Here is a 26,817-nt window from a genome sequence, read left to right as displayed (position 1 = left end):
TGTGACCATAAAATATATGTGCATTATGAAACTACGGTCATCACACATGCGCACTCGGTTTGTTTAGGTGTGAAGGGTCCAAATATGTATTTCACAACCGGAAATTCAACAGATGAACGTTTGACTTCAAAGATTTCACATGTTTTAGTTATTAGCAACTGCAACAAGAACAAGATTTCGAGTGGCTACAACAAAATTTTCTAATGACTCTTAAAAAATATTATCAAAGAGAAAGTGTCTAGGCATGCCCCTCTTTTGATACTATCTTTTCTGGTGGTGTTTGCCGGTGCCCGGTGGTCAAAAATTTCAATAGTTTTGGGTGTCAAACCCACGCAATGACAATGGTTCCATTGAATAATGCAATCGTTATTGTAACAGGCAATCATTGATTAAGTCTCATCACCGTTACAAATACAAAAAGATTCACGATAGTTCATCAGTTAGTTCATAAATTTTTCATTAAAGTTCGCCAAGATCTCCGGAAACAACAGCATTCAAACTAGACGCCATTTTCAGTATTGTACATGCGAGGTTCGTCTATCGCTTCCGAACATGCTCCGAATATTACCGAATGCTCGAGACTAGCATAACTCATTGTACGAAGGTGTTAATAGCTAACGAGAACCAATGTTTGTGAACAAACATTGACAAACGATCATGGGGCAAAGCTAAAACAATAGAGTCTTGGCTCCTTCCGTTCGTACCTTCCATGGTTTGTGAAAGTCATTGTGATTCTACATGTATGTCTTCAGGACCCAAGTGAAAGTCACTTCAATTCTATGTCTTTAGGACCCAAGTGAAAGTCGCTGTGATTCCATGTCTTTTGGACCCAGTGAAAATCACTGTGATTCTATGTCTTTAGAACCAAAGTGAAAGTCATTGTGATTCCATGTCTTTAGGACCCAAGTGAAAGTCATTGTGATTCCATGTCTTTAGGATCCAGTGAAAGTCATTGTGATTTCATGTCTTTGGGACCCCAGTGAAAGTCATTGTGATTCCATGTCTTTAGGACCCAAGTGAAAGTCACTGTGATTCTATGTCTTTAGGACCCAGTGAAAGTCACTGTGATTCTATGTCTTAGAACCCAGTGAAAATCACTGTGATTCCATGTCTTTAGAACCCAAGTGAAAATCACTGTGATTCTATGTCTAAGAACCCAGTGAAAATCACTGTGATTCCATGTCTTTAGAACCCAAGTGAAAGTCATTGTGATTCTATGTCTTAGAACCCAGTGAAAATCACTGTGATTCCATGTCTTTAGAACCCAAGTGAAAATCACTGTGATTCCATGTCTTTAGAACCCAAGTGAAAGTCACTGTGTTTCCATGTCTTTAGAACAAAAGTGAAAGTCATTGTGATTCCATGTCTAGGACCCAAGTGAAAGTCACTGTGATTCTGTGTCTTTAGAACCCAAGTGAAAGTCACTGTGATTCTATGTCTTTAGAACCAAAGTGAAAGTCATTGTGATTCCATGTCTTTAGAACCCAAGTGAAAGTCATTGTGATTCCATGTCTTTAGGACCCAAGTGAAAGTCACTGTGATTCCATGTCTTTAGAACCCAAGTGAAAGTCACTGTGATTCCATGTCTTTAGAACCCAAGTGAAAGTCACTGTGATTCCATGTTTTTAGGACCCAGTGAAAGTCATTGTGACTTCATGTCTTTGGGACCCCAGTGAAAGTCATTGTGATTTCATGTCTTTAGGACCCAAGTGAAAGTCACTGTGATTCCATGTCTTTAGAACCCAAGTGAAAGTCACTGTGATTCCGTGTCTTTAGGACCCCAGTGAAAGTCACTGTGATTCCATGTCTTTAGGACCCAAGTGAAAGTCACTGTGATTTCATGTCTTTAGGACCCAAGTGAAAGTCACTGTGATTCTATGTCTTTAGGACCCAGTGAAAGTCACTGTGATTCTATGTCTTAGAACCCAGTGAAAATCACTGTAATTCCATGTCTTTAGAACCCAAGTGAAAGTCACTGTGATTCTATGTCTTAGAACCCATTGAAAATCACTGTGATTCCATGTCTTTAGAACCCAAGTGAAAGTCATTGTGATTCCATGTCTTAGAACCCAGTGAAAATCACTGTGATTCCATGTCTTTAGAACCCAAGTGAAAGTCACTGTGATTCTATGTCTTAGAACCCAGTGAAAATCACTGTGATTCCATGTCTTTAGGACCCAAGTGAAAGTCACTGTGATTTCATGTCTTTAGGACCCAAGTGAAAGTCACTGTGATTCTATGTCTTTAGGACCCAGTGAAAGTCACTGTGATTCTATGTCTTAGAACCCAGTGAAAATCACTGTGATTCCATGTCTTTAGAACCCAAGTGAAAGTCATTGTAATTCCATGTTTTAGAACCCAGTGAAAATCACTGTGATTCCATGTCTTTAGAACCCAAGTGAAAGTCATTGTGATTCCATGTCTTAGAACCCAGTGAAAATCACTGTGATTCCATGTCTTTAGAACCCAAGTGAAAGTCACTGTGATTCTATGTCTTAGAACCCAGTGAATATCACTGTGATTCCATGTCTTTAGGACCCAAGTGAAAGTCACTGTGATTTCATGTCTTTAGGACCCAAGTGAAAGTCACTGTGATTCTATGTCTTTAGGACCCAGTGAAAGTCACTGTGATTCTATGTCTTAGAACCCAGTGAAAATCACTGTGATTCCATGTCTTTAGAACCCAAGTGAAAGTCATTGTGATTCCATGTCTTAGAACCCAGTGAAAATCACTGTGATTCCATGTCTTTAGGACCCAAGTGAAAGTCACTGTGATTCCATGTCTTTAGAACCAAAGTGAAAGTCATTGTGATTCCATGTTTTTAGAACCCAAGTGAAAGTCATTGTGATTCCATGTCTTTAGGACCCAAGTGAAAGTCATTGTGATTCCATGTCTTTAGGACCCAAGTGAAAGTCATTGTGATTCTATGTCTTTAGGATCCAGTGAAAGTCACTGTGATTCTATGTCTTTTGAACCAAAGTGAAAGTCATTGTGATTCCATGTCTTTAGGACCCAAGTGAAAGTCATTGTGATTCCATGTCTTTAGGACCCCAGTGAAAGTCACTGTGATTCCATGTCTTTAGGACCCTAGTGAAAGTCACTGTGATTCCATGTCTTTAGGATCCAGTGAAAGTCATTGTGATTTCATGTCATTGGGACCCCAGTGAAAGTCATTGTGATTTCATGTCTTTAGGACCCAAGTGAAAGTCACTGTGATTCCATATCTTTAGGACCCAAGTGAAAGTCACTGTGTTTCCATGTCTTTAGGACCCAAGTGAAAGTCACTGTGATTCCATGTCTATAGGACCCAAGTGAAAGTCACTGTGATTCCATGTCTTTAGGACCCAGTGAAAGTCACTGTGATTCCATGTCTTTAGTACCCAAGTGAAAGTCACTGTGATTCTGTGTCTTTAGGACCCAAGTGAAAGTCATTGTGATTCCATGTCTTTAGGACCCAAATGAAAGTCACTGTGATTCTGTGTCTTTAGGACCCAAGTGAAAATCACTGTGATTCCATGTCTTTAGGACCCAAGTGAAAGTCATTGTGATTCCATGTCTTTAGGACCCAGTGAAAGTCACTGTGATTTCATGTCTTTAGGACCCAAGTGAAAGTCATTGTGATTCCATGTCTTTAGAACCCAAGTGAAAGTCACTGTGATTCCATGTTTTAGGACCCAGTGAAAGTCATTGTGATTTCATGTCTTTGGGACCCCAGTGAAAGTCATTGTGATTTCATGTCTTTAGGACCCAAGTGAAAGTCACTGTGATTCCATGTCTTTAGGACCCCAGTGAAAGTCACTGTGATTCCATGTCTTTAGGACCCAAGTGAAAGTCACTGTGATTTCATGTCTTTAGGACCCAAGTGAAAGTCACTGTGATTCTATGTCTTTAGGACCCAGTGAAAGTCACTGTGATTCTATGTCTTAGAACCCAGTGAAAATCACTGTGATTCCATGTCTTTAGAACCCAAGTGAAAGTCACTGTGATTCTATGTCTTAGAACCCAGTGAAAATCACTGTGATTCCATGTCTTTAGAACCCAAGTTTTTCACTGTGATTCCATGTCTTTAGAACCCAAGTGAAAGTCATTGTGATTCCATGTCTTAAAACCCAGTGAAAATCACTGTGATTCCATGTCTTTAGAACCCAAGTGAAAGTCACTGTGATTCTATGTCTTAGAACCCAGTGAAAATCACTGTGTTTCCATGTCTTTAGAACCAAAGTGAAAGTCATTGTGATTCTATGTCTTTAGAACCCAGTGAAAGTCACTGTGATTCTATGTCTTAGAACCCAGTGAAAATCACTGTGATTCCATGTCTTTAGAACCCAAGTGAAAGTCATTGTGATTCCATGTCTTAGAACCCAGTGAAAATCACTGTGATTCCATGTCTTTAGGACCCAAGTGAAAGTCACTGTGATTCCATGTCTTTAGAACCAAAGTGAAAGTCATTGTGATTCTATGTCTTTAGAACCAAAGTGAAAGTCATTGTGATTCCATGTCTTTAGAACCAAAGTGAAAGTCATTGTGATTCCATGTCTTTAGGACCCAAATGAAAGTCACTGTGATTCTATGTCTTTAGAACCAAAATGAAAGTCATTGTGATTCCATGTCTTTAGGACCCAAGTGAAAGTCATTGTGATTCCATGTTTTTAGGACCCCAGTGAAAGTCACTGTGATTCCATGTCTTTAGGACCCCAGTGAAAGTCACTGTGATTTCATGTCTTTAGGATCCAGTGAAAGTCATTGTGATTTCATGTCATTGGGACCCCAGTGAAAGTCATTGTGATTTCATGTCTTTAGGACCCAAGTGAAAGTCACTGTGATTCCATATCTTTAGGACCCAAGTGAAAGTCACTGTGTTTCCATGTCTTTAGGACCCAAATGAAAGTCACTGTGATTCCATGTCTATAGGACCCAAGTGAAAGTCACTGTGATTCCATGTCTTTAGGACCTAGTGAAAGTCACTGTGATTCCATGTCTTTAGGACCCAAGTGAAAGTCACTGTGATTCTGTGTCTTTAGGACCCAAGTGAAAGTCATTGTGATTCCATGTCTTTATGACCCAAGTGAAAGTCACTGTGTTTTCATGTCTTTAGGACCCAAGTGAAAGTCACTGTGTTTCCATGTCTTTGAAACCCCAGTGAAAGTCACTGTGTTTCCATGTCTTTGAAACCCCAGTGAAAATCACTGTGCTTCTATGTCCATTCTATGTCCTATGTGAAAGTCACTAATCATCTTCCATTATTCAGGTTTATATGACCAAACAATCATCATAATGACTGTCACATTAGATTTTTATATACAGGTCATTTTACATGTACATTGCACTAGGGCTGCAAGGTCCTTGTCACTAACACAGGTATGTATGTGTAACTGGTATTTTCCTTTTTTGGGCAGTATGGTTATGATATTAATAGACTTCTCTCAGCTTACAGATATACCGATAAACCAAAACTTTGCATTTCTTCGTATGGTATTGCTCTTTCTCTAATGTTCTTACATCTATTTATCTAAACATGTCAAAGCCAGTTATCATATACTTATTTATTTTTGGACATATGTAAATAGATTTTGATGACATTTGAAGCATTATGATTTTTAGAGTTACTCTATTGCTAGAAATTAAACTTTGTGTTCTCCAAAAATATATCTAATCTTGTCAATAGCAATTGCCAGGTGAAGTAATCATATTAGTTGTACCCTTCTATTACTAGTGTTTGCATCATGTAATTTTTCCTAAGTTTTCTTATAGATAAGAAATAAAAGAAGTTATGCCTTTTGATTCTTTCTTTGTTTCACACTTTTTAGCTTCACGGTGTGCAAAGCAAAAACGGGAGGTAATGTCATACCACTGGCTGGATTGAAAAGGAACTCAGATACTACCGGTATATCATGAACACCAGAGCCAACTAAATGTTGGTACAAATCCATGCATGTTAATTAGGATATTTACATACTAATTAATTAGTTTTAGCATGTACTTGCACAAATGCATTGAAACTTGGTACATGATTGCCATTTGTGTAAATCAATATTTAATAACTTCTAATATGTGCATGCTAATTTGCATACTAATTAGTTGCTCAGCTTGTTTTTGTATCACCGTGGTACCTGTACTGTTCAGGCTACAATAAGGTTCCTCCAATGGATTGTCAGATACATTTCTAATTAATTTGTTCAGTTTAATTAGTTAATTTACTTACTAATAAACTGTTTTGTTTGCATGCTAAAAAAAAAATTGACATTTCTATTTTTTGCTTTCACTTGAAAACAAAACTACATCACTGAAGCTACTAAGATGTAATATTCACTCCATTAGAAGTGTGGGTGCTTATATGAAGGAAACTGATTAGTCAATCATCAATGATTAAGAAAATAAATCTGCATTGCCACTTAGCAGATAATCTTCTGATTTCAATATTTGTGCACACATATTCCGGTGGCTGAAAGATATAATAAACAATAGTTTTATTCATTCAAATAAACAGCCAATTATGATTAATAACAGTGTTGTGTTCAAAATTTAGATATTGCAAGGATTAGCAAAAAAAACAAAACATTGAGCTAAAAATATTTTTCTAATTTTTAATGCAGGCAAGAGAATCTTTAATACAGTTTCATCGAAAAATGTTGACAAAAGACATTTGAATTTAACAGGGAATTTTGATAAAAGTAATTCTTGACATACTGTAAAATGACTAATTTTCACTGGGTTTAAATTTCGCTGATTTACCATTTCAGGCATATTCAGTGGGTTTTAAATTCACGGTTTTATCATTTAGATAATGTGTTCTATGCTAAATTTTACATATTCACTGGGTTTTAAGTTAGCGCATTTATCAGGACAGCAAAATAAGCAAAATTAAAATCCAGTGAATAATTAACCCTTTTACAGTAGTTTATTGGTAAAAAAACAGCTAAACAAGGTTCATTGAATAATTTGCTACACAAAAATGTTGATCTTGAAACTGTCACATGATCATCGCTGAATTGAACGCCCTATCGGTACATTCATTTTACTGCGAATGAATGGCATGTATGTACATAGTGGCCTCTCTTGTTAACAAACTCTAAGGAGAACACTGCATACATGTATTAAAGGGTATGCAATAGAAGAAATAGAATACTCTCCATTCATTGGTCAGTTTAAATGAAGCACATGCAAATCACATGAATGGCACTCTTACATTGGTGGCACATCAAGCAATAGGTGATAATCATTGACATTTCTGATGAGATTGAGTTTAGAACGCCCTGACCAGGTATGTGACAAAAGCTACTTTCCTGCCATTTCTGGGATCACTGTAATAGCTAGAAGAATATGACTACACAATACTGTAACAGTTTTTAAACAACTAACCAGAAAATGTGAAATTTTAAGATTTTTGCACCCTTTTTTGTAAACATGTTTTTGCAGTCATGGCACACTGTTTAAATTTCTTATTATTATTCAACAGATGTCCACTCTGCGATACATATGTTGAATTACGCACAAACTTGCAAGGCGCTGGAACCCACATTTCCTTTGACAGTTGGATTCATAGCAAGCACACAAGATCTCTAGAAATAACAAGTAATATATTAAATAATTTTTGTATTTCATGCTATTGATTCTAAAACTAAAACAGTGACATGGTATAACAAATGAGGCTTAGATTATTTATTATGTATGATAATGTTGAATTGAAATAAAAAAAAATATTACTAATACCGTATTTGCTCTGTTATTAGCACATGTACCATACTTCTGTGAATGGCAGAGGTGTATCTATGATCAAAATAAGTTATAAAATGAAGATCCAGTAAAATGTAATATTTGGTTCATGTGAACTTCTACTGGAGATACACTTGTAATAGAGCAAATACAGTACCTAGCAGAACCATACAAGAAACTCAGTCAGACTGATTGGGCAATAAATTACCACCGAGTCAGAAGATAAAACGGCCAGTGAGAGCAAACAACTGCAGGATGTTGATATCATTGATGTCTGAGCTGCAGCTTGTGGTCACGTCAATACTGACTGAAGCTGTTAAAATGTCACCATCTTTGATCTGAATATCTCTTCGTTATTGTTGGCAAACTTAATAATTAGTGTCCCACTCTGTCTCTTGGTATAATCCTAAGTTCTGATCCGTGTTTCAAGAAGACATTGCCAGCACTCTGTGCAGGATTAATTCCTATGCCGTCTGCAAATGTGAACAAAAGGTTTGTATCATGTAAAAACCAGTTAATGGAAAACAAAATTACCCACACAATTAAAACTACAACCGTAAATAAGACAAAAGGTGAACAATGATGTCTTATGATTCTATGGTGAAATCCCAGGGAATGATATCTTGCCTTTTAATAGCATAGATAAAAGGTTTGTGAATTCATGTTATAAATACAACAAACATTTTGAAAAAAAACATGCCTGCGTTTGATATGGGCCTCTAATAAATTAAATACACTGCAGAACATGTACTTATGGTAGTAGAATACAAGGACATGTGACTTTTTTTATGCAATGTCGTTTTGGATTTCAATGTTATTTTGAATATGCCACATCGACATGCAAGATTACATTTGAAAGTTCCAAGACATCACACACATACATACAAAATTGATATTCACTGCTATTGGGCCATTCCAGTTTATATCTGCACCCCCCCCCCCCCCCCCCTGTTGATGAGTTTGTGTGTTTACTTCATACAGGGTATAATTTCCATGGGTGTATACCGGTAAGTCATACAAAGTTTTATTTCCGAATCACCATTCACCATACAGTTATGGAAATCCAAAACTATAGGTCCTACTTATGGTGTTGATGAGTTCCTTTGTGACACCATACAGAGTAGGATTTCCAAATATAACTCTCATCATATGCAAATTAACCAAGTTCAAAATTTTATATCTGATAATGGAAATCCAAACTAGTCCTGATTCACGGTGTTGATGAGCTCATTCGTCCCACCATCATTATCTATTTCATACTGGCCCAATACAGTCAGAATTCCAAGTTTTTTTAGTCATAGAGTGTTGGAAATCCAACCTCATCAACCGGTATGTGGTGAGATAATTAAGCTAGGCCATATTTTATTCAGTAGCCATAACTGCCTGGATTTCCAGAATTTTTTTTTCCATTCTCGTCTGGATTTCCAGATTCTGTTTCTCCATATACAGTTGGAAATCCGGGGTATTTTCCCCATCATACAGTGCTGGAAATCCGACCTCATCAACAGGGGGGTGCAGATATAAACTGGAATGGCCCATTAAATGATAGAAACATTGCATTTCTACAGATGCAATATTATTATTACAAAATTCAGGAAAACATTAAGTACAGGTGGATTTTGAAACAAAAATTTGACTACACTACATATTATGGGCAGTAGGACATACACTAGTAGATTGTAACTGGATGCAAGTAAATGATAATATGATATTTTTATTTGTAAATTTTCAAACAAAACAAGTTTATGTGACAGTATATGTAGTAGTACATAAAGTAGTCTGTTGGGAACTTATTTGATATAGAATGTTTTCAAAACAGGTCACATAAGCTACTCAAAATAATTTGATATGGCAGTTGTGGACTTGTTGCATGCACTTGGATGCTTAGGTAATAAAACATGATGCAGGAGACATTGAATGTTTGCCACAGTTACCCATCCCTGTATTGTCTTTGGGAGAATTTATAGAATATCATCCATTACAATAACTGATTTGTATGTAAAAAATAAAGCATATCTTACCGTTTGTAATGATAGCACTAGTTGCAGGTGGTACTTTGAACTAGGAGAAATAAAAGGAAAGGCTAAACATAACTTCTATGCAAAACATCAATTACTACCTTATTAAATGTATTGCCATGGTTTAAAAAAATCAACAAAAATATAAATGTGTTGCTGTTGTCTTTACATGCACATTACTTTCATTCATTGGCTTATACATGGTCTCATATTATATAACATAGTTGAACTCTGGTGACCTTGCCCTTTGTTATATAATATAATTCCCTTTAACATAGTTTGTTTCAATATAAATATACATTGTCATAATTAATTTTGAATACAAAAAAGTTTTGGGGTTGAACTAACAGTGGGGAATCAGTCTACCGAATGTCCTTTAAAGATGTAAATATCTTACAAAAACATTGGTGCCTTATTTGTTTAATTATTTTAAGGGACATAATTTCCAGCTTTATTCAAAGTAATTCAGATATTTTAGTATAAAAACAAATGCCTCATTGCAAAAAAAAAGTGCTGCATTTAGACGTGAATAGATTCATAAAACATGCAAGATAACAGAAAATCTTAGCTGGCTTTTGTCCAAGTATTTTGTACAGGTGTCTGTCAAAAATTAATGATTCACTGAGACAAATATGAACTGCCTCATTGTGTGACTACTGTATTATATGAAAAGTAAAAAAAAAAAACACCCTTTATGAATAGCTATCATGTTGCAAGCTCTGCTTTAAATAGTTAGTTGGTATCCAGTGGAGGGAGAAGTCAATAGTACTGTTGCCTCCTGAGAACCTACATCTTCAAACACTGCAATCTTTGTTTGAAGTGAGTTTTTAAACTAGTATTATAAAAACTCTATCATTCTGTTCTAATAGCTGAAACATATTCCTGTGAGTTTTCATTTGTCGAATGAACTGTTTGTCAAATACAGAATACATATATTTTAGAACAATTTTCTTTTTAAAATGTGGATGAAATGTTTTGCTTTTTATGTATTTTTTATGTATTGTTTTTGATTTGATAACTTTGAACTAAACAGATTTTCTATTAGCTTCAGATCTTGATCAAAGTTTGGCACCCAGTTCATAGCAGTGCTTATATTGATTTTCTGACATCTTGTTTTCTGTAAAGATTTATTGATAGGTTTGCAAATGTGTATCAGACTGTGCAATCTCTCCATGAGTTGGTTTTGAAACCCAGTAAGGGATTCTGAGATACATTACCAAGGATATTATTACAAGATAAATCATTTGCTTCATTGAACACATACAACAATGCATATTTCCACTGAGATCAGTGACCTTTGATGTGTATCACCAGTGATCAGTCAAGTAGAAACAGTCGAAATATTTTATCAGTTTTTCTCAATTTTTGCATGATATTTTCATACAGGACATCTGTTGTTCAAACTCAGGGAAGACTTTATACTGATGAACAAGGTGACCAAGTTTGATGAAGTTTGGAATAGAATTAGTAAAGTTATCATGCACACAATAACAATTATTAACGACGACAACGACGACGACGACGACAACGCCGGACAAAATATTTCCCTTAATATACCTTTCCCTTCCATCTTTGATGGTACGGGCAAGGTAATAAGGGACATATATATATTTATAGACTAGCTAGAGACCTACATTCATCCAATCATGACCTTCTTAACCTGAACAGAATGGATTAAGTAACTAGTTTAAAATGAGAGAACATATTAAGTAAATTACCATGCCAGTATAAACACTTTTTAAAACAATTTTCACTAGCTTTACCATGATTTTGTGATTTTGGTTGTGTATTTTTATTTTGCTTAAGTGCTCATCACCAATGAAAAGTTTATATCAAGTGAAAATAAAGTTTATTATTATTAAAATAGCTCAATGGGTAGGGTGGAGTAGAAGACAGCAGATACTTAAAGATTGTAGTTTTCATCAAAAGATGAACACATTAGACTTATTGATGGTCTTACCTCCTCAGCCGCAAACTTAAGAACAGCTGTAAATGGCGTACTGTCTGGAACACTAAGTCTGTTGAGAAATCCAACTAGATATTTAGTCACATACTATTACGATATGTGTTGTGGTTTTTAGCTTACAACATAACCAGGTCATTCTACTGGTTACCCATTCTCCGCAATAGTGCAAAATTTCCACTAATCTTCACTGTCATTGGGCAATCATGAATATGATAATTTTCATAAGTTATAATACTATTTTTGTAAAGTGCTATATCATAACAAAAGTGTGACTGCCCAATTTGTCATGACATTACAATAAATTTACATAATTAATGAATGAATGAGTTACTAGCAGAAATTGCTACTGTAGAAAGTATGTAACCAGCAGAAAAATAAGTGTTCACACCCAATTGAATATTCCCCTGAACTATATTTTAATAGCTTTATAATGTAGGAACTTTTGAAAAAAAAGAAACAGATGTATTATTATACTGTCAATAAATGTTATAAATGTGAAGAATTTAAAATAATTGGGAGAATATCTCGCATTAGAAACTCTACTGGGCAAATTATCCTTCACTTAATTTTCAACCAAATTTGTTTTTTGCTTTTTTCTATCAAGTGTGTGGGGGATTAATTTTGTTCAAAATCCCCCGTTCTCCCAGAGTTTCTAATCTAATGGTTAATCTCTTAGACATCCTCAGATTTAAAAAAAAATATCCATGAAAATGTGCGTTGATGACAATATGTATCATATTAATATACCCAGCCAATATATCCTCCAATGTGTCTTGATAGCAACCAACAAACCTTCCCTTGATAATATTTACTTGTCGTATAATGAATGAATGAACAAAAATATGCGTTGCGAAATGGTTGGCATTGCGAAATGATCGTAATCATCGTGTACTTACACTTTGAATGGTAGCTTCGGGTCCGATGTCAGCGTTATCTTGAATGTTACCTTAGACCTACGAATAAAAACCATCGTTAGTTACTCAGATAATCAGACAGATTGAAATGAAATTCGAGAAATTTGCTAAATTCACTAAAAATATGGTTAATCAGGAAGTACATTTTGAGTCAAACCACCGGCTTCAGCCACGTTGACAATGCGCATGTGCGGTAGTCTTTTACCTCAGTTTTACTGGCTTCCCTAACTCACCAAATTTAAACGATGCCCTCTAAGTCGTTGTTTGATGTTTGAAGGCGAAAAATCAATTACTGGTTACCGTGTTGCTATTTTCTAGACTTGATATTTAAGTATTAGCTTGGAAATAAAGAATTCAATGTCAGAATAATCACAATTCCCTTTTCAATACAGCTCAGACTACTATAGTTGTCTGAGAATACAGCCAAGGCTTAAATAACACTTTTTAGTAATTTGTTACGATTATTTTTATAATTCCAATTATAAATGCTTAAACTTTAAACCCCTTTCCGGCCACATTTCCTTGAGATGGGGACCTCCGTCAAGAGACACAAATTAAGCGGGCAGTCGTTCTCTGTGATGCGGCAGACTGCGTCGTTGTTTACGAACAAACGTCTACCCATGGACCTTTACGTTTCAACATGTGTCGCTATCGTCGCTTAGAACTCAATTCCCGCGCGTGCGCAGGTGACGAGCCCTCCGCTTTTTTTTACCCCTCTTCTTGCCGACGTGTATTTTTAATGGATAATTTTACTGACAGTGAAGTCATTTTCATTTTATTTTTGTCTCTTAGAATGGCTTGAAGCTAAAAGAACGTTCCTCACTTTTACAACTACATGTATTAAAATCAATGTACTTTCTTATAATCGATTCTAATCTTAACTACTACGTCATTTTAAGTGTTCTTCCCATTCTTTGCACAATACTCCCATCACAGAGTGGCGCCTTTTTTATATAAACAGGCACAAAACAACTTGAAAACTTCCAGTATTTAGAAGTACGTAGTGATGTTTTATATTGAATAATATTAACAGGCACGATTGCATGCATATCTGTATTACGTACTGGATGTGAAGTAAATTGGAAATGTATTCATTGTCCAGCTTCCGGTTGTATTACGGTTGTTGTTATATGTACATGATCAAAAACTATATCTCTGTCATATATTATAACAATATACACACATTCTACTTCCTTGAATGTAAACATTTAGCCCAATTACCCAGTGTAACTTTTATTAATTTTAATATTTAATGATGTAAAATCCGCCACTTACGCACATATTTATATCATGGCGACCCAGGATGATATGAATAACAACGATGCTATCATGTACACCTTTCCCATAAATCGCGCCCTCCAGCGGCGAAGCCCTTCTATGACGTTAATTGGAGACACAAAGGCGTCGATATCTTGTTGATCTAGACGTCTACAAATGAATACAGTGAAGATTATGTTTTTGGGAGAATTTACTATATTAATGAACGACTAAGCAACCATGCACAGTCGTTGATTTGAACGATTGCCTCCACCCATACTGACGTCACAGAATACCCAATTTGACGTTACAGAAGCGCTCTGTCACTAGAGGGCGCAATTGACAGGAATGGTGTATTGTATATCCTGAGCCTGCACACAGCGGCATTTCACTGAGCATCATACACTCATTATTAACAAAGTGGCACTCATCGCGAAAGTATATGTTCAAGTAGCAATGATAATCACAACAGAATTATTCAATTGACCTCACTAGCATTATACGGTGACCTAAATACACATAGCCGGATGTGGACGCGATAATAATTGTATTGATAATCGATCGTTCAATATCGGGTGAACTCAAGACGAATATACACGTATATTCACATTTATTGGACACGTGACATTGACCTGAATTGCTTATCGTTGTCGGTACTATCCGTATTATCAGATCTAGATAATGACGTAGCATATAACTGACGTGACGTCGTCGTACACATGGTGCAATTACATTGTATAAATTCTTTGTAATTCCATCGCTTCCACCGTCAGTGTATCTTCCATCTACACCTCTGTGTATCTACTGGAATTATGTCATCCATATTTGGTGTATGTTAATTTCAATTTAATGACGCTATCCAATGAACAACGTCCAATAGATCATTGCTACCTTCTTGTTTCATTTCCGCTGCTCTACAAGTGTGATGCGACTGTATAATTTCCTGAAGGTAAGACTATATATATCAAATATTCATGTGAGTACCAAGTGTATTGTGTGTTTTCTTGTATACTCAGCATACAGCCGTGCGTGTAATTTAATTAATATATACTTAACATCCAAATTGCCGTTATAATAATTAGCGTAATTACTTATTTGTCTATGATAAGCCTTTTGTGTACATGTTCAGAATATTTGACGTCATCACTCGATTCGTGTTATAACAATAGTGTTGTTATACGATTTTAAATTATGGGAAAGCTGCTTTGAACAATGTATAACGGTTGTACTGAATCGTGGATTATAAGTGGAATAAAAATGACATGTATCAATTCATCCAGGAGGGTGTCGTGCTACAACACTGAATCGTCTGTGTTTTACAGCGAGCATTCTGACGTGCACAGTGAATACAAGCATGTTCCGATCCATCGATTGCACTGTAACCGCATGCGTACTTCCTAAGTTTATTGACAATCCGCGGAAGTGGGAGTGAAAAATTCTTATATCTTGCTTAATTGGACAGTCAAGTGTGAATATAACTTCATTAAAAATCTTAACTTAGCTATCCGCTAATTTCACGATCAAATTAATAACCATCGACTACGCTTATTGGCACGGGTTACCACGGACAACAATACAGACACGTACTTCTCCGTCGTTAACGCTACGGGTCATTTTGATAGCTTGATACACTGAGTAATACCGCTATGGATTTATTGCTATATCAGCTTGACAGCGACGCCATCCTTAGCAATGTTAATGTTAATTCTGTGGATCGTTACACGACTTTAATAAACAAGTCTACGCTATACTGTTGTTGTAATTAACACCATACCTTCGTCTCCAACAACCAGATACACGTCGGGTAATTAGTCGTCGTCCCTGTCCGGTATCACGCATTAAACGATCCTGACATGGCTTTGAATTGTTTACAATCGGCCGTGTTGAAATGTTCATATTATATTTGCATCTCAGTATTTTGCATTCATAGTGTTACCATGGATACACTTATCATGGTATAAATAGTGATAGTTTATCCATGGCTTTGGTGCGATCACATAATCACATCATATGACTCGACTACTTTTGTCATTATTATTCTGTAAATGAATTGATGAATTTTGATAATTAGTGAAATCCGATAAATTATATTATAAAAGAACTCATTACCTCGTTGGATAATTTGTTGTTCACCAAGAAAGTGTGCTATACAAATATTAAAAATTCGTTACTTAGGCGCGGACAGTCTTGTAAGTAACAACCGGAAATTCCTATTTTGATAAGTTTTATATTTTGTTATTACCATAATACGGTGGGCTTTATAGCTGATCAAATCAAGTTCGCGTTTGATTATCACTTCAGAAGAAAAAAATATGAAATATGCTTTTTTTTTCAAAATATACCTTTTAAAATATTCATAGTAACAATTTGTATTGAAAACTGTAGGCTTGGGCAAACATGGATGTTTAATTGTTATTAAATTTATTCTACTATAGTACATAATATGACATAAAAAAAGGTTGAACGGTGTGGTAAAGCATGGATGTACTAATTTGTACATCCATGGGTAAAGATTGATAGGAACGTAGTGGTAATCCGGTGAAATTTGGTGATTAGTGATAAATGTCCGTCAGAGCATGGACCTACAGGTCCATGGTGAGAGCAAAACACCCACATATAACCCTTTACCTCACGGACGCTCGACGTTTTTTGAACAACGTATAATCACATAAAAGTAGTATATCACCTACCCTTCTTATCTATATTTTGTATTGCCCTTATCCGTAATCAATTATAATGCTGTATAATTCAACCGTACGTCACTGAGTGTATATATATGCAACTTGTGATAGCGATACGAATGTCGCTAACTTAAGTTAAGAATAATTGAATATACAACAAATGTGTCCCACGCCAAAAGCAGTCATTGTCCACCGACAAACTCTGAACATGTCATATATTTCATTCTAACATGCCTATGCGCCCTCCACCAATCAGATCGCCGAATTCACGATTTATATTCTCTGTATAAATTGAGAGAAGTTAGTTAGAACATGGCTTTGTCAGCTGATCTTGATTACTGTATCGCGCAAAACCCAAATAAAATTGAATAAATTGTTGCTAATTGTTGCTAATTGTTGCCATGTTAGAAGTGAACTGTACCGCGCAAAACAAAAATAAAATTAAATAAATTGTTGCAAACTGTTGCCATGCTAGAATGTCGTGACTTCAAAACCAAGTATAAAGGGCGTATCATTTTATAACCTATACATAGTACAGTTTATACGATTATCAGAGCATAGAATAATCTATTTTGTTTTCGTACTTATAAATGTATAACATCGTTTTTAATTTATATGAAAATTCCACAGTGCAAGATAACCTCTTTTATCGCAAGGCCACCTACCATATTTTGTTTACGTTCGTTTGCCTGGAAATAGCAACACCGCGACAACGTAACTGGGCTCTAGGTAAACTCAAATATACCCTGGATTCATACTGAGTCTCGTTCTTTTATTGTGCTGCATGGTGATTGCACGTTTTGGGTGCACGACCTTCTGCAATTTGGACACGTTGGAATGAAAAATTTGGATGAATTATAAAACTAAGATTAGAAACACTGCACTGCATGACACCTATTCTATTTTCCTGCTTCCACGTCGACAGTTTAACCAGTTGAGGGACTGTGGTTTAACGAAGCATTCAGCACATTAAGGTAGCAAACGGGGGAAACGAGTTTAAATTCGATTTTTGAATTAGACGTTCTCTAAAAGTAAAACAACCTAGACACCATCGCGTCCCGGTTTTAATTTATTTGTTTGTTTGTCACTTGTTGACAAGGAAATTCTAAATTTCCAAGGGGTTTTTGCTTCCTCAGTATTTCACCGTGAATTCATTTAGTACATGAGTCAGACTATGGTAGACGTCACAAAAAATCCAGAAATACGGTACACTTTAGAGAGTGAAAATACTTTTCTGGCTAAGGAATCATGTGACCACGCTCAATATAATGATAAATTGTAATCAGAGTTTAAGGTAAAATGTACATCTATTAAAACGAAATTTAATATAGTATGTAAAAACAAATCTTTCACGCCCGTAACGTTCATATTTAGTATAGTTGAAGCGAATAAAAATATTGTCTGTGGTTGTTGTAATATGGACGAAGTTAAAGAAAAAACTCATTTTTGCAAATTTCACACACACACACGTATATATATATATATATATATATATATATATATATATATATATGTATATATATATATATATATATTAGTTGTGTATTTAAGAGAGGTTGTGTGCACTGCATGTGATTCGCGGTATTGAAATTAAATGTCACTAATCTGAAATCTGTAATAAATTCTGTGATTGAAAGTTTCCTCTTCGCTACGATGTGTCTACCATCTCATGTTTGCTAGCATACTGATATCAGCAGCCATCTTGTCACCAGACCTTGACTCTGCAGATGTTCAATACAGACATGCAACTGTTCAATTGTGTGTGGATATGCAGTGTGATATATGCTGTGTCCAAACACATCATGTACTGCTCCAACAACAGTGAAGGTCTGTGATTAATGCAGCCAAGTCGCGATAAACACACTGGAACTGTGGGTAGTATAAACTGGCCACTCTATTTTACAATGGTCGTTGTATTTCACAGATTATGTTGTAGATGGTATTTGTTATAATCGTTGTCCTCAATAAGTGTTCAAAATAGCTAGACATTTCGAGCAATTGTTCTTTATCGATAGATCAACGTATAATATAAATTATGATGATTAATGACTTTTCCACCAAATGGTGAATACATTTACTGGTACGGCTTATTATACGTTGACCAGTCATGTTGCGCTATTTGTATATTTGGGAGTGAATGCAAAGTTCGGCCGGGAGTAAGGATACAGAAAATTGTAGGCGGCGGTGGAACATTCCGCTTTTTAAGATTTTGTAAACGCCCCTCGCTTTTCACCTTAGGTATGTATGCGGAACAGATGTTAATTAATTTACAATCACCAATTGAAAGTAAAAGTGCACTTTCATTTAAATACACCATCTCATGATGGAGCACAGTCCTCGACAACTGTGCATGGAGATAACTATATCCAAGCTCTTTACATACACAGCACATATAGCAACTGAACCGTATTTTAACGGATTTAGTTAATGCGAGAACTTGAAAAATAAAAAAAAATGTGATCTCCCACAAAGAGTAATTATGAACCCGCCATGAGCTGTAAAACAGCTCTATTGTTCCGAAACTAGAATGTGGTAAAGCTGTGACGGCTCTCTTTCATTGAGTCAAATGACCCAAGTTTGAAATGAAACACATGTTTATAGCATAGTTACCCACCCCAGTATATCAGAAGTGTAGGATTGTTATTACCACTCTAGTCTGATGTGTGATATACACCACGCTATTAGGCATCTCACAAAATAAGCTGGATTTATCGTCAAATAAAGCCAGACCAAGTAAGTACGCAGTTCTTTCTGTTTCCCACGTTGGCAGCGATCGGGGTAATTTGATATAGAACGGCTGATTTTCGACAGAAAATGTTTTCAGGTATGAACGTATGACTCCAAGTCTCTCCTATTTTTGACAGTGAAATGAACACGGTATAGTAGACTAAAACGCGTACCGTATTTTTTGACGATCTGTTGCTGAAGAGGGAGTCAGTTCATTCCCAACAACCGTGACAAATTTGACAAGCGGTCAAATTTGCTGTCGTCTAAATGTTTTTATCTCCATAGCACTTGTCGAATTACGATTACATAGCCATCCCTGCGAGATAGCGTTTGTCGTTTTGATTCTATTTTCATTTGAACAGTATATGTCTCGAGTATGTTGCCACATAGTCTTGACAATCATGATATCCATCCTCCACTTAACTTTTCCATCTCAAACAAATCCCCTATAATTTTAGATGGGGGGGTGAACAAAAAGCGTAACTTAAAAAATGGCTATCTCGATGTGAACACGGCTCGTACCGTGCTAAAAAATAACAACAAATATAGTCACACAATATTTCGTGAAAGGGATTTCAATTTTCGCATTGTAGCAGTTTAAGAAGGGGTATGACTCTGGGTGCACTGACGGCACACTTCAATCATATTACTAACGTGATACCTACCTGGACTTTGATTGGCGATTCTCTGCTGTCGGTTAAAACCTGGACACACACAAAAAAAATGACAATGAAGGCGCTTTTGACCCCAAAGTTAGCGCTTTTCGCTAAAAAAAAAAACACCCGCATTTTTGGTAAAATGAAGAACGAATAAGTTCAAATAAACATGTGAAACACTTGGCAAAAAGTAAGCTATGAACTGAACAGAGCCAACAATTTGCATTATGTTCAACCAGACATTGTTTTAGATGGTTTAGTCAAAATTTCCCAAATTGTGTACTCAGTCATATAAAAAAATACCCAATTCTGCAGAACTATATAATTCAAACATATAGAGTGACAATTCCTGGAAACGTATTTAGTGCAGTGTGAGAATTAGGTTTTGCTATTCCTCGGGGAAGGAAAAAAACGGAAATACCTCGGAAATCACTAGGTTGATAAGTTGTCTAGTTCTTGACTGGCAAACAATTGTTTAAAATTGAAGCTTCTTTTAATTTATTAATGGTTGTCAAGGAGAAGCCAACATTTAGAAGTGTGTCTTGTACTTATATTATTAATATTCAATTGTATCGGTGAACGTTGTCATTGTCTGTGAGTTGCTACCACATGTTAACATCATTCATCTTGGCATATGGGCGTAACTGTCAGCCGAGACGGTGAAATTCAACATTTCTACTTTATCTACAGTTGGATCTTTACAATAAATGTCGTGTGTTATCTTATTAAAGTTTATCCCTAAAGCCTTAGTAGTGTCTTGGTGTTGTTATGTGACATATTTAATGGCAATGGTACAAAATATTTGAAGACTCTCCTAATTCGTCGTTGTCCGGAGGCGGAGGCGAATCTTGCGAATCCATATGAATTGGAAGAATATTTAAAGGGGTTAGCAAATGCAATTCGAACGACCAATCAAACGGAAACCAAAACGATCTTCAACATTCGGACACGCTGAAAGCTTTGAAAACAGATGTTTAGTAAGATGTGTCACAATTCGAAAAAATCAGGCAATCGAATAGTTCACCCAATAATCCAGATACCCCCCCCCCAAATAAATCTTTTTGTAGGAATGCTATTATAAGCAACTTTCAATGTGGTAGAGTGAATTAATCAGCAACCAACTTAATTCAGTCAAAGGCATATGATATTATCGATTGATGTTAACACATTTTAATTTTTTGTTTTTATGTTAGGTAACAGGCTATTTTGAAATAAATAGCTGTGGAGAATATTGACCTCACGATGAGTGCGCGAGTCAAAAGGGTAAGACACTTCGACAAGAAGAAGTTGGAACAGATGAGCGAATTAAAAAACTTTGAGAAACAAGACTTACGTAAAGTGCAGACTCACGTACACAACACCTTGCCAACACAAAAAAGTGAGTGAAAAGAGCACACAAGTATTACATCATCATTCGTGTTTAAAGCAAACGCAGACGATAATATTTTATTTCTAAGGTCATGTGTTATATGTAAATGAGTTATATTATTTAGTTTATTTATTGTGGTCAATTTCAGCTATTGACGACGAGAAAGACGCAATACAACGCTGGAAAGATCACACATATTACTGGTCTAAATGAGATAACTGCGCGGGAAGATGCATCACCAACCTTAAATCAGTTTGTTATACTGTAAATGCTCCTGGATATCTGCAATGATTAGTAATATTAAATTGCCAACTTGCCAGAAGTAGATATCCAGTATGTTACCAAATGTATTGGAAGCCATAGTTCTACCATGACGAGCGATGATATACTTGGAACAGTGCCACCATGTATTTATGCGCCATATAGAAAGCAACGAAGTTTGGGATGGTAACCAAGGAAACCGTGACTGCCATATATATTTTACAATCAAAATTCCTGGTCAAAAGTGAACTATGAATTTGTACACGTGCATGTTATCGATGCGTCAACATACAGATTTAGAATTAATAGCGTCACGTCAGCTGGCTATTTCAATGATATACTTGGGCAAACTAACATTATATGATAACCGCCTACTATGTGATTATACACAGAGACACAGATGATTTAGTCTCCATGATTTCTCTATGAGTGAAGTGATCACAGTTATGGGAGACGAACCAAGGAAACAAGAAGTACATCAGTCAGTCAGTCAATTCAATTCCAACTGGTGTACGAAAATTTCATTGCATGCTACAGTGGTACATAACTGTTATTTGTGCACACTGCTCTTAAAGGCGATATACGAAATAATATAGCCACACTATGTTTGAATTGCCACGCATGTTGTAAAATTGACCACAGTTTGTTTATTATATTAATTTATTTGTCCATTTTCACAGCTAATGACCAACGACTGCCAATATTATTTATTATCTGCTCGACGTTCTTCGGTTGACTGAATAATATAGTTTTGCGCTTAGAAACTTGCACAGTGCAATTCATCGCGTCATACTTATATTATAATCTAATTTATATATGTCCTGAATTTTTTTTAATTGTGAACCAACGTATATTTTGGAGCAATTATAGCAGTAAACAGTAAAAACTTGTACAATCGCTTCCCTTGAATTGCTGGAATTTATTTACCTCAGAAATGGGTATCAGCTGACAGCTGTTATTAAATCTTAAATTAATAAATGCATGTTAATAAAAGTTATTCACTTTACAACAAAATATCAATAGGAAATAGTCTACAAGTGATATTGAGTTTGGCTCTAGTTGGGTGAACGCCCTCTATAATTGTTGTTGTTGTTTGTTGTTGTTGTTGTTTTTAATTTCAGCACATCAAAGTTGTTTCAATACTTGATTAGCCATAATCAAAATTGTGATTCTATTTTAAACAAAATAAAGCTATATACTGCAGACATCTCTAACAATATGTGGTCTTTATTATTCTTAGCACGTCCACTCCACCCACGTTTATGGCGATTGCTCATGATCTATAGACTTTCCACAGTCGGGCGATTTTTTCAAACATAGATGTAATTTTTAATGTCATTTTTAGCTAAAGTGACATAATGCACATTAAATATGTTCCCCACTCGCCGCGAAAAAATCTTTCGCGGTCACGCTAGTTTTCGCGATCACGCTAAAAGACCAAATTGAAAATTAATTATATTTCTTTTTGTAAAACAAAAAAGAAGTCCCGACTTTTCCAGTCTACATGATGTATTGTCTTACCTGATTGGTTTACAGTTACGTGTCAGTGTTGGATAACTCTACATCGCGCACAGATGTTGCGGCAATCACTATGTTGTCTAGCTGGGTCAACCTCTCAATGTATATTTAGTAGGAATGTATGTTCATATTGTAAACGATATGGAAAAGTATACAAAATTTATATCATATCGAAGTGGTGTTACAAAGATTGTCATATTTTCGTAATCGTGAATGTATTTCACAGTGACATTTTATTGAGGATGTAAGTGTAAGAAGAGAGACATGGCAGTGTTCACTGAAATGGACATTTTACACAATACTGATTTAACATGGAGGATGGGTGGATGGTTGGTTTGGGTTTGTTTTGATTACATGTATTATTCAAGCGCACCACTACAATCCTGGGGTTATATGATACACCAAAAGACAAAATCTAGTACCGCCATGTAATTTATTGTCTCGCATACTAAAGGCGAATATTTATATTGACGAAGCCCTACATGAATGGCACATTTCATGTATTATGTGCGCAACTTTCTTTCGTGAAGGACAAAAACAAAGACGGCATCCGAACCATAGAATCTAGTAAAATTTAATCGATATTATGAGACCATCGTTTTCCAGCCAAAACGTCAAAATTGGGACTATAAGATTTGATTGCTGGCCTCACTGTGTCAACACTGATATGTTGAATCTTTTTTTAAAATCTACGACCGTAACGTCACACTTATGTATTATGTGGTAATTATCTGGGAGAATAATTACCACAAACTCGGAACATTCAGAGGGGATTCTACAAAGTTTCACTTATTATTTCATTTGACAGGTCTCATTTGGGATCTCGAAATGACAATTTATAGGTCCCTTTTAGGAACGTTGGTATGCATGTAAGAGTTATATAGAAGTGAGATATTGAGACATGCTGTTCGACAAAGATTACAAACAACATTAAAGTTGACTTTCTGTTGAAAGTTTGAGCCGCTGCAACATTTACGCAATGCTTTATTGGAAAAAGCTCCTTTTATTGATAACGGGAAACTATTATTGCCCTGGTAACTCCGTGAATTATGTACTTTTCAAAAATGTTTCACAATTACAATATATTAATAACAATGTTTTTTTCATCCCATGTGACCAACTGAATCAAAAACATAACGATATAAACTGGTTGTAGTTTAGTATTTCCCCAACTCCAAATTAAACCTAACGCACTCAGGCTTTCTGGATCTTAAGTGTTGGTAAACAAAGGCAAGTCTTGCCGAGGCGGAGCTCGAAAAAAATACAAAATAAATACACTGCAAAAAATAAAGAAATACTTTTTATTTAATTATTTGTTTCCCAGATCTTGAGATAAAATACATAATTACACATCTCACAGAGATCAGGAAAGTCTTATTGTATTTTGTTTTTCATAATTTCAAAGAAAAATCAGTGAAAATAACCAAAATGAAACAATGGACTGATCGCTAGTCATTTCCATTTTTTTATTTTCTGACTATGGAAACCAAACCCGCAATCTACCCGATGTAGGGCGGGCACGCTAGCACATCAGAGGTGGTAGCACGACATTTTTGCATGAGGGACGAGATCTGAAATCCGGACCCTCTGAAACGCCATTTCCTGCATTTTGAGGGTAAATTTTTCTGTCACAAAAGGTTTCAACTTGATTTGGGTGGATGACCCCCGCCCGCCCCCTGGTACCGCCGCCACTGCACATAAACTGCAAAATAAGTGTATATTATAGCACTAATTCACGTGAGCAACAGTAATTATATACTTTTTGTATGATAAAAACATACAGTATGGCTTGACCCTAAATAATAATGGTTGGAAGTAAATACATCATGTATGTTGCCAAGATCAACAAATTAGCTAAATCACTTTGCTTTATAGAACTAACACCGACTTAAAATAGAAATTGTTCCATACATTAAATTATTATATGGAAAGGCATTTTGGCAAAATTGACATAATGCACATAGACTTCAAAATGAACAAGGTAGACATAAGAGACCAAAACTTTGTATCCTCGGGGGCGGAGCTACGTCACAGACGTTCCACGTTGCTAAGACGCGCACCACTGTACCATGCATTTCTATGGGCTCTGTGCGCGCTGCTGTGGAACGCCGGTCGAGCCGGTGAAAATTCGAGAAAACAATACAAACTCAACTTTGAAGTAATCCATAACAATCAAATTTATATATGTTACACACGTAGGGCTAATCTTGTTGCACTGTTCAGAGGAGTCTCAACAATCACCCCCAAAGTACCGTTTTCTGCGAGTTTTGAGCCTTTGTTTTCACCGCCGCGGGTTGCCAGGCGGTGAAAATGCCCGGATGTCCGCCCCCGAGGATTGAACAAAGAAAATGTAATTACTGCAACCAATTAGAAAATTAACTGCATTTCTTCATAGAATGCAAGCTATACACAGGAACAAAAAAGAATCTTTACTCACTTTATTAACAGAAAATTGCGAATTTTGAAATAGTACAATTTGAAAACAAAGACTAACTTATTTTAACATTCACTTTATTTAAAGGCCCAGTAGCTGTAATGAAAACGTCTCTAACGGCGTTCTAAATAACTATTTTCGGTTGAAAACTTGTTGCATTTATCTTTGAAATTGCTTATCTTCTGTTATAATAAAATTTACATCGATCTCTGTGCGGATACGAATGCGTGGAAAATGCTCACGATCGAACTCAACGCCATATTTCTAGGTGGTCTGACTGATCACGAGATGAAGAACTCCAACAATCATTGACGCTGCAGTTTGGCGTCTTCTACACCGATCTGACGCATATCGCGCTAGGTGTGCCGGGAGTTTGTTCGAAATTTCGAACGTTTCGAAGTCAATTGTCGATTGCCACGTATTTTACGGATATATTAAATCGTTTCAGAGACCTGTTTACTAAATAATGATAAATGAAACTTAGAAAGCTTGTAAGAACAAACTGGGCCCAAATCGCGCAAATTGCAATAAGTTTACGCTGGTTCGGATGGAGTTCTACGCGTGATTTTATTGCGAGCGCGGAGTAATGACTGGTGGAATAGAGTCGTCAGGGGGGAGGGGGAGTTGCATGACACGATTGGTTGAAATAATCGTCTCATTTGCATAAATTAATATTCATGAGCAATGAAAAACTCGTCTTTTCAGTAAAATTGTGCCAAAATGCTTTCCGATAGCATACATGTTAGTTCTAAATTGACTGATTCTATCGTTATGAGCTGAAAAAATAATCGGAAAAATGATGTAAAAGTTTTTTTTGAGACACGTTTTTGATCGGACTCCAGCTAACTGTTGAAAGTAAGCACAGATTTTCTCTTTACTCTGATCATAGCAAGTTGTGATATTCATGGAGAATGCAGAGGCATGTTTAAATTTCACTCTAGTACTATTGCTCAAAATTGCTCAAAATGTTTTCGGTGACTATTATCAGTGACAAGTAACCTATTTAGTATGCATTTCGAGAAACCACAGTGTGTGTGCATGCGCAGTTTGAAATGGAACAGTTTTGAACGCAATAAAATCACGCGTAGAACTCAGGCTCCAGCAAGAAATTGTGGCGTCAAACTGATTGTCGCTTGAATTGTTTTGCAATAGACATAATTTTGGAGCCTGTATTTGTCTATGAAATGTTTCTAAGTTTTGTAGAGAATTTTTCTGTAAAGAAATTGCTGAAATTATTTCATCTGTTTGTAAATGGGACGTTGTTGCTTTGACGATGGGCTACGGACGACTGACGTCGAAACG

At 36.0% G+C, this 26,817-nt stretch overlaps 1 protein-coding gene and 1 long non-coding RNA gene across 4 annotated transcripts; one reads left to right on the top strand and one right to left on the bottom strand.

Annotated features, from left to right (window-relative positions):
• Window positions 1-7,577: 7,577 nt before the first annotated feature.
• Window positions 7,578-12,841, bottom strand: LOC100376397 (ubiquitin-fold modifier 1). Of its 2 annotated transcripts, XM_002730540.4 has the most exons (5): window positions 12,756-12,841; window positions 12,595-12,651; window positions 11,693-11,750; window positions 9,736-9,775; window positions 7,578-8,187 (listed from the first exon to the last, which is right to left on the bottom strand). In XM_002730540.4, coding segments are annotated over exons 1-5 (255 nt in total). In that variant the 5' UTR covers window positions 12,758-12,841; the 3' UTR covers window positions 7,578-8,089. The 2 variants fall into 2 exon arrangements, with proteins under 2 accessions (XP_002730586.1, XP_006811335.1); XM_006811272.2 differs by lacking the exon at window positions 12,756-12,841 and having other exon boundaries at window positions 12,595-12,668.
• A 1,862-nt stretch (window positions 12,842-14,703) lies between these two features.
• Window positions 14,704-22,780, top strand: LOC146747244 (uncharacterized). Of its 2 annotated transcripts, XR_014929195.1 has the most exons (3): window positions 14,704-14,818; window positions 21,127-21,311; window positions 21,451-22,780. It is a non-coding gene; the product is annotated as an uncharacterized LOC146747244 (long non-coding RNA). The 2 variants fall into 2 exon arrangements; XR_014929196.1 differs by lacking the exon at window positions 14,704-14,818 and having other exon boundaries at window positions 21,052-21,311.
• Window positions 22,781-26,817: the final 4,037 nt, after the last annotated feature.

The sequence above is a fragment of the Saccoglossus kowalevskii genome, chromosome 4, assembly GCF_978046115.1.
Source record: "Saccoglossus kowalevskii chromosome 4, keSacKowa6.1, whole genome shotgun sequence".
In the NCBI taxonomy this organism is placed as follows: domain Eukaryota; kingdom Metazoa; phylum Hemichordata; class Enteropneusta; family Harrimaniidae; genus Saccoglossus; species Saccoglossus kowalevskii.
This window is presented reverse-complemented; position numbering and strand designations above follow the sequence as displayed.

What these genes read in the sequence shown, in the direction of transcription:
- LOC100376397 (XM_006811272.2), bottom strand. Translation starts at nt 12,668, where the DNA reads ATGGTTTTTATTCGTAGGTCTAAGGTAACATTCAAGATAACGCTGACA. An exon ending in TTAAGTTTGCGGCTGAGGAG is followed by an intron (nt 9,776 to 11,692) that starts GTAAGACCATCA and finishes TATTTCTCCTAG; the next exon opens with TTCAAAGTACCACCTGCAAC. An exon ending in TAGTGCTATCATTACAAACG is followed by an intron (nt 8,188 to 9,735) that starts GTAAGATATGCT and finishes TCACATTTGCAG; the next exon opens with ACGGCATAGGAATTAATCCT.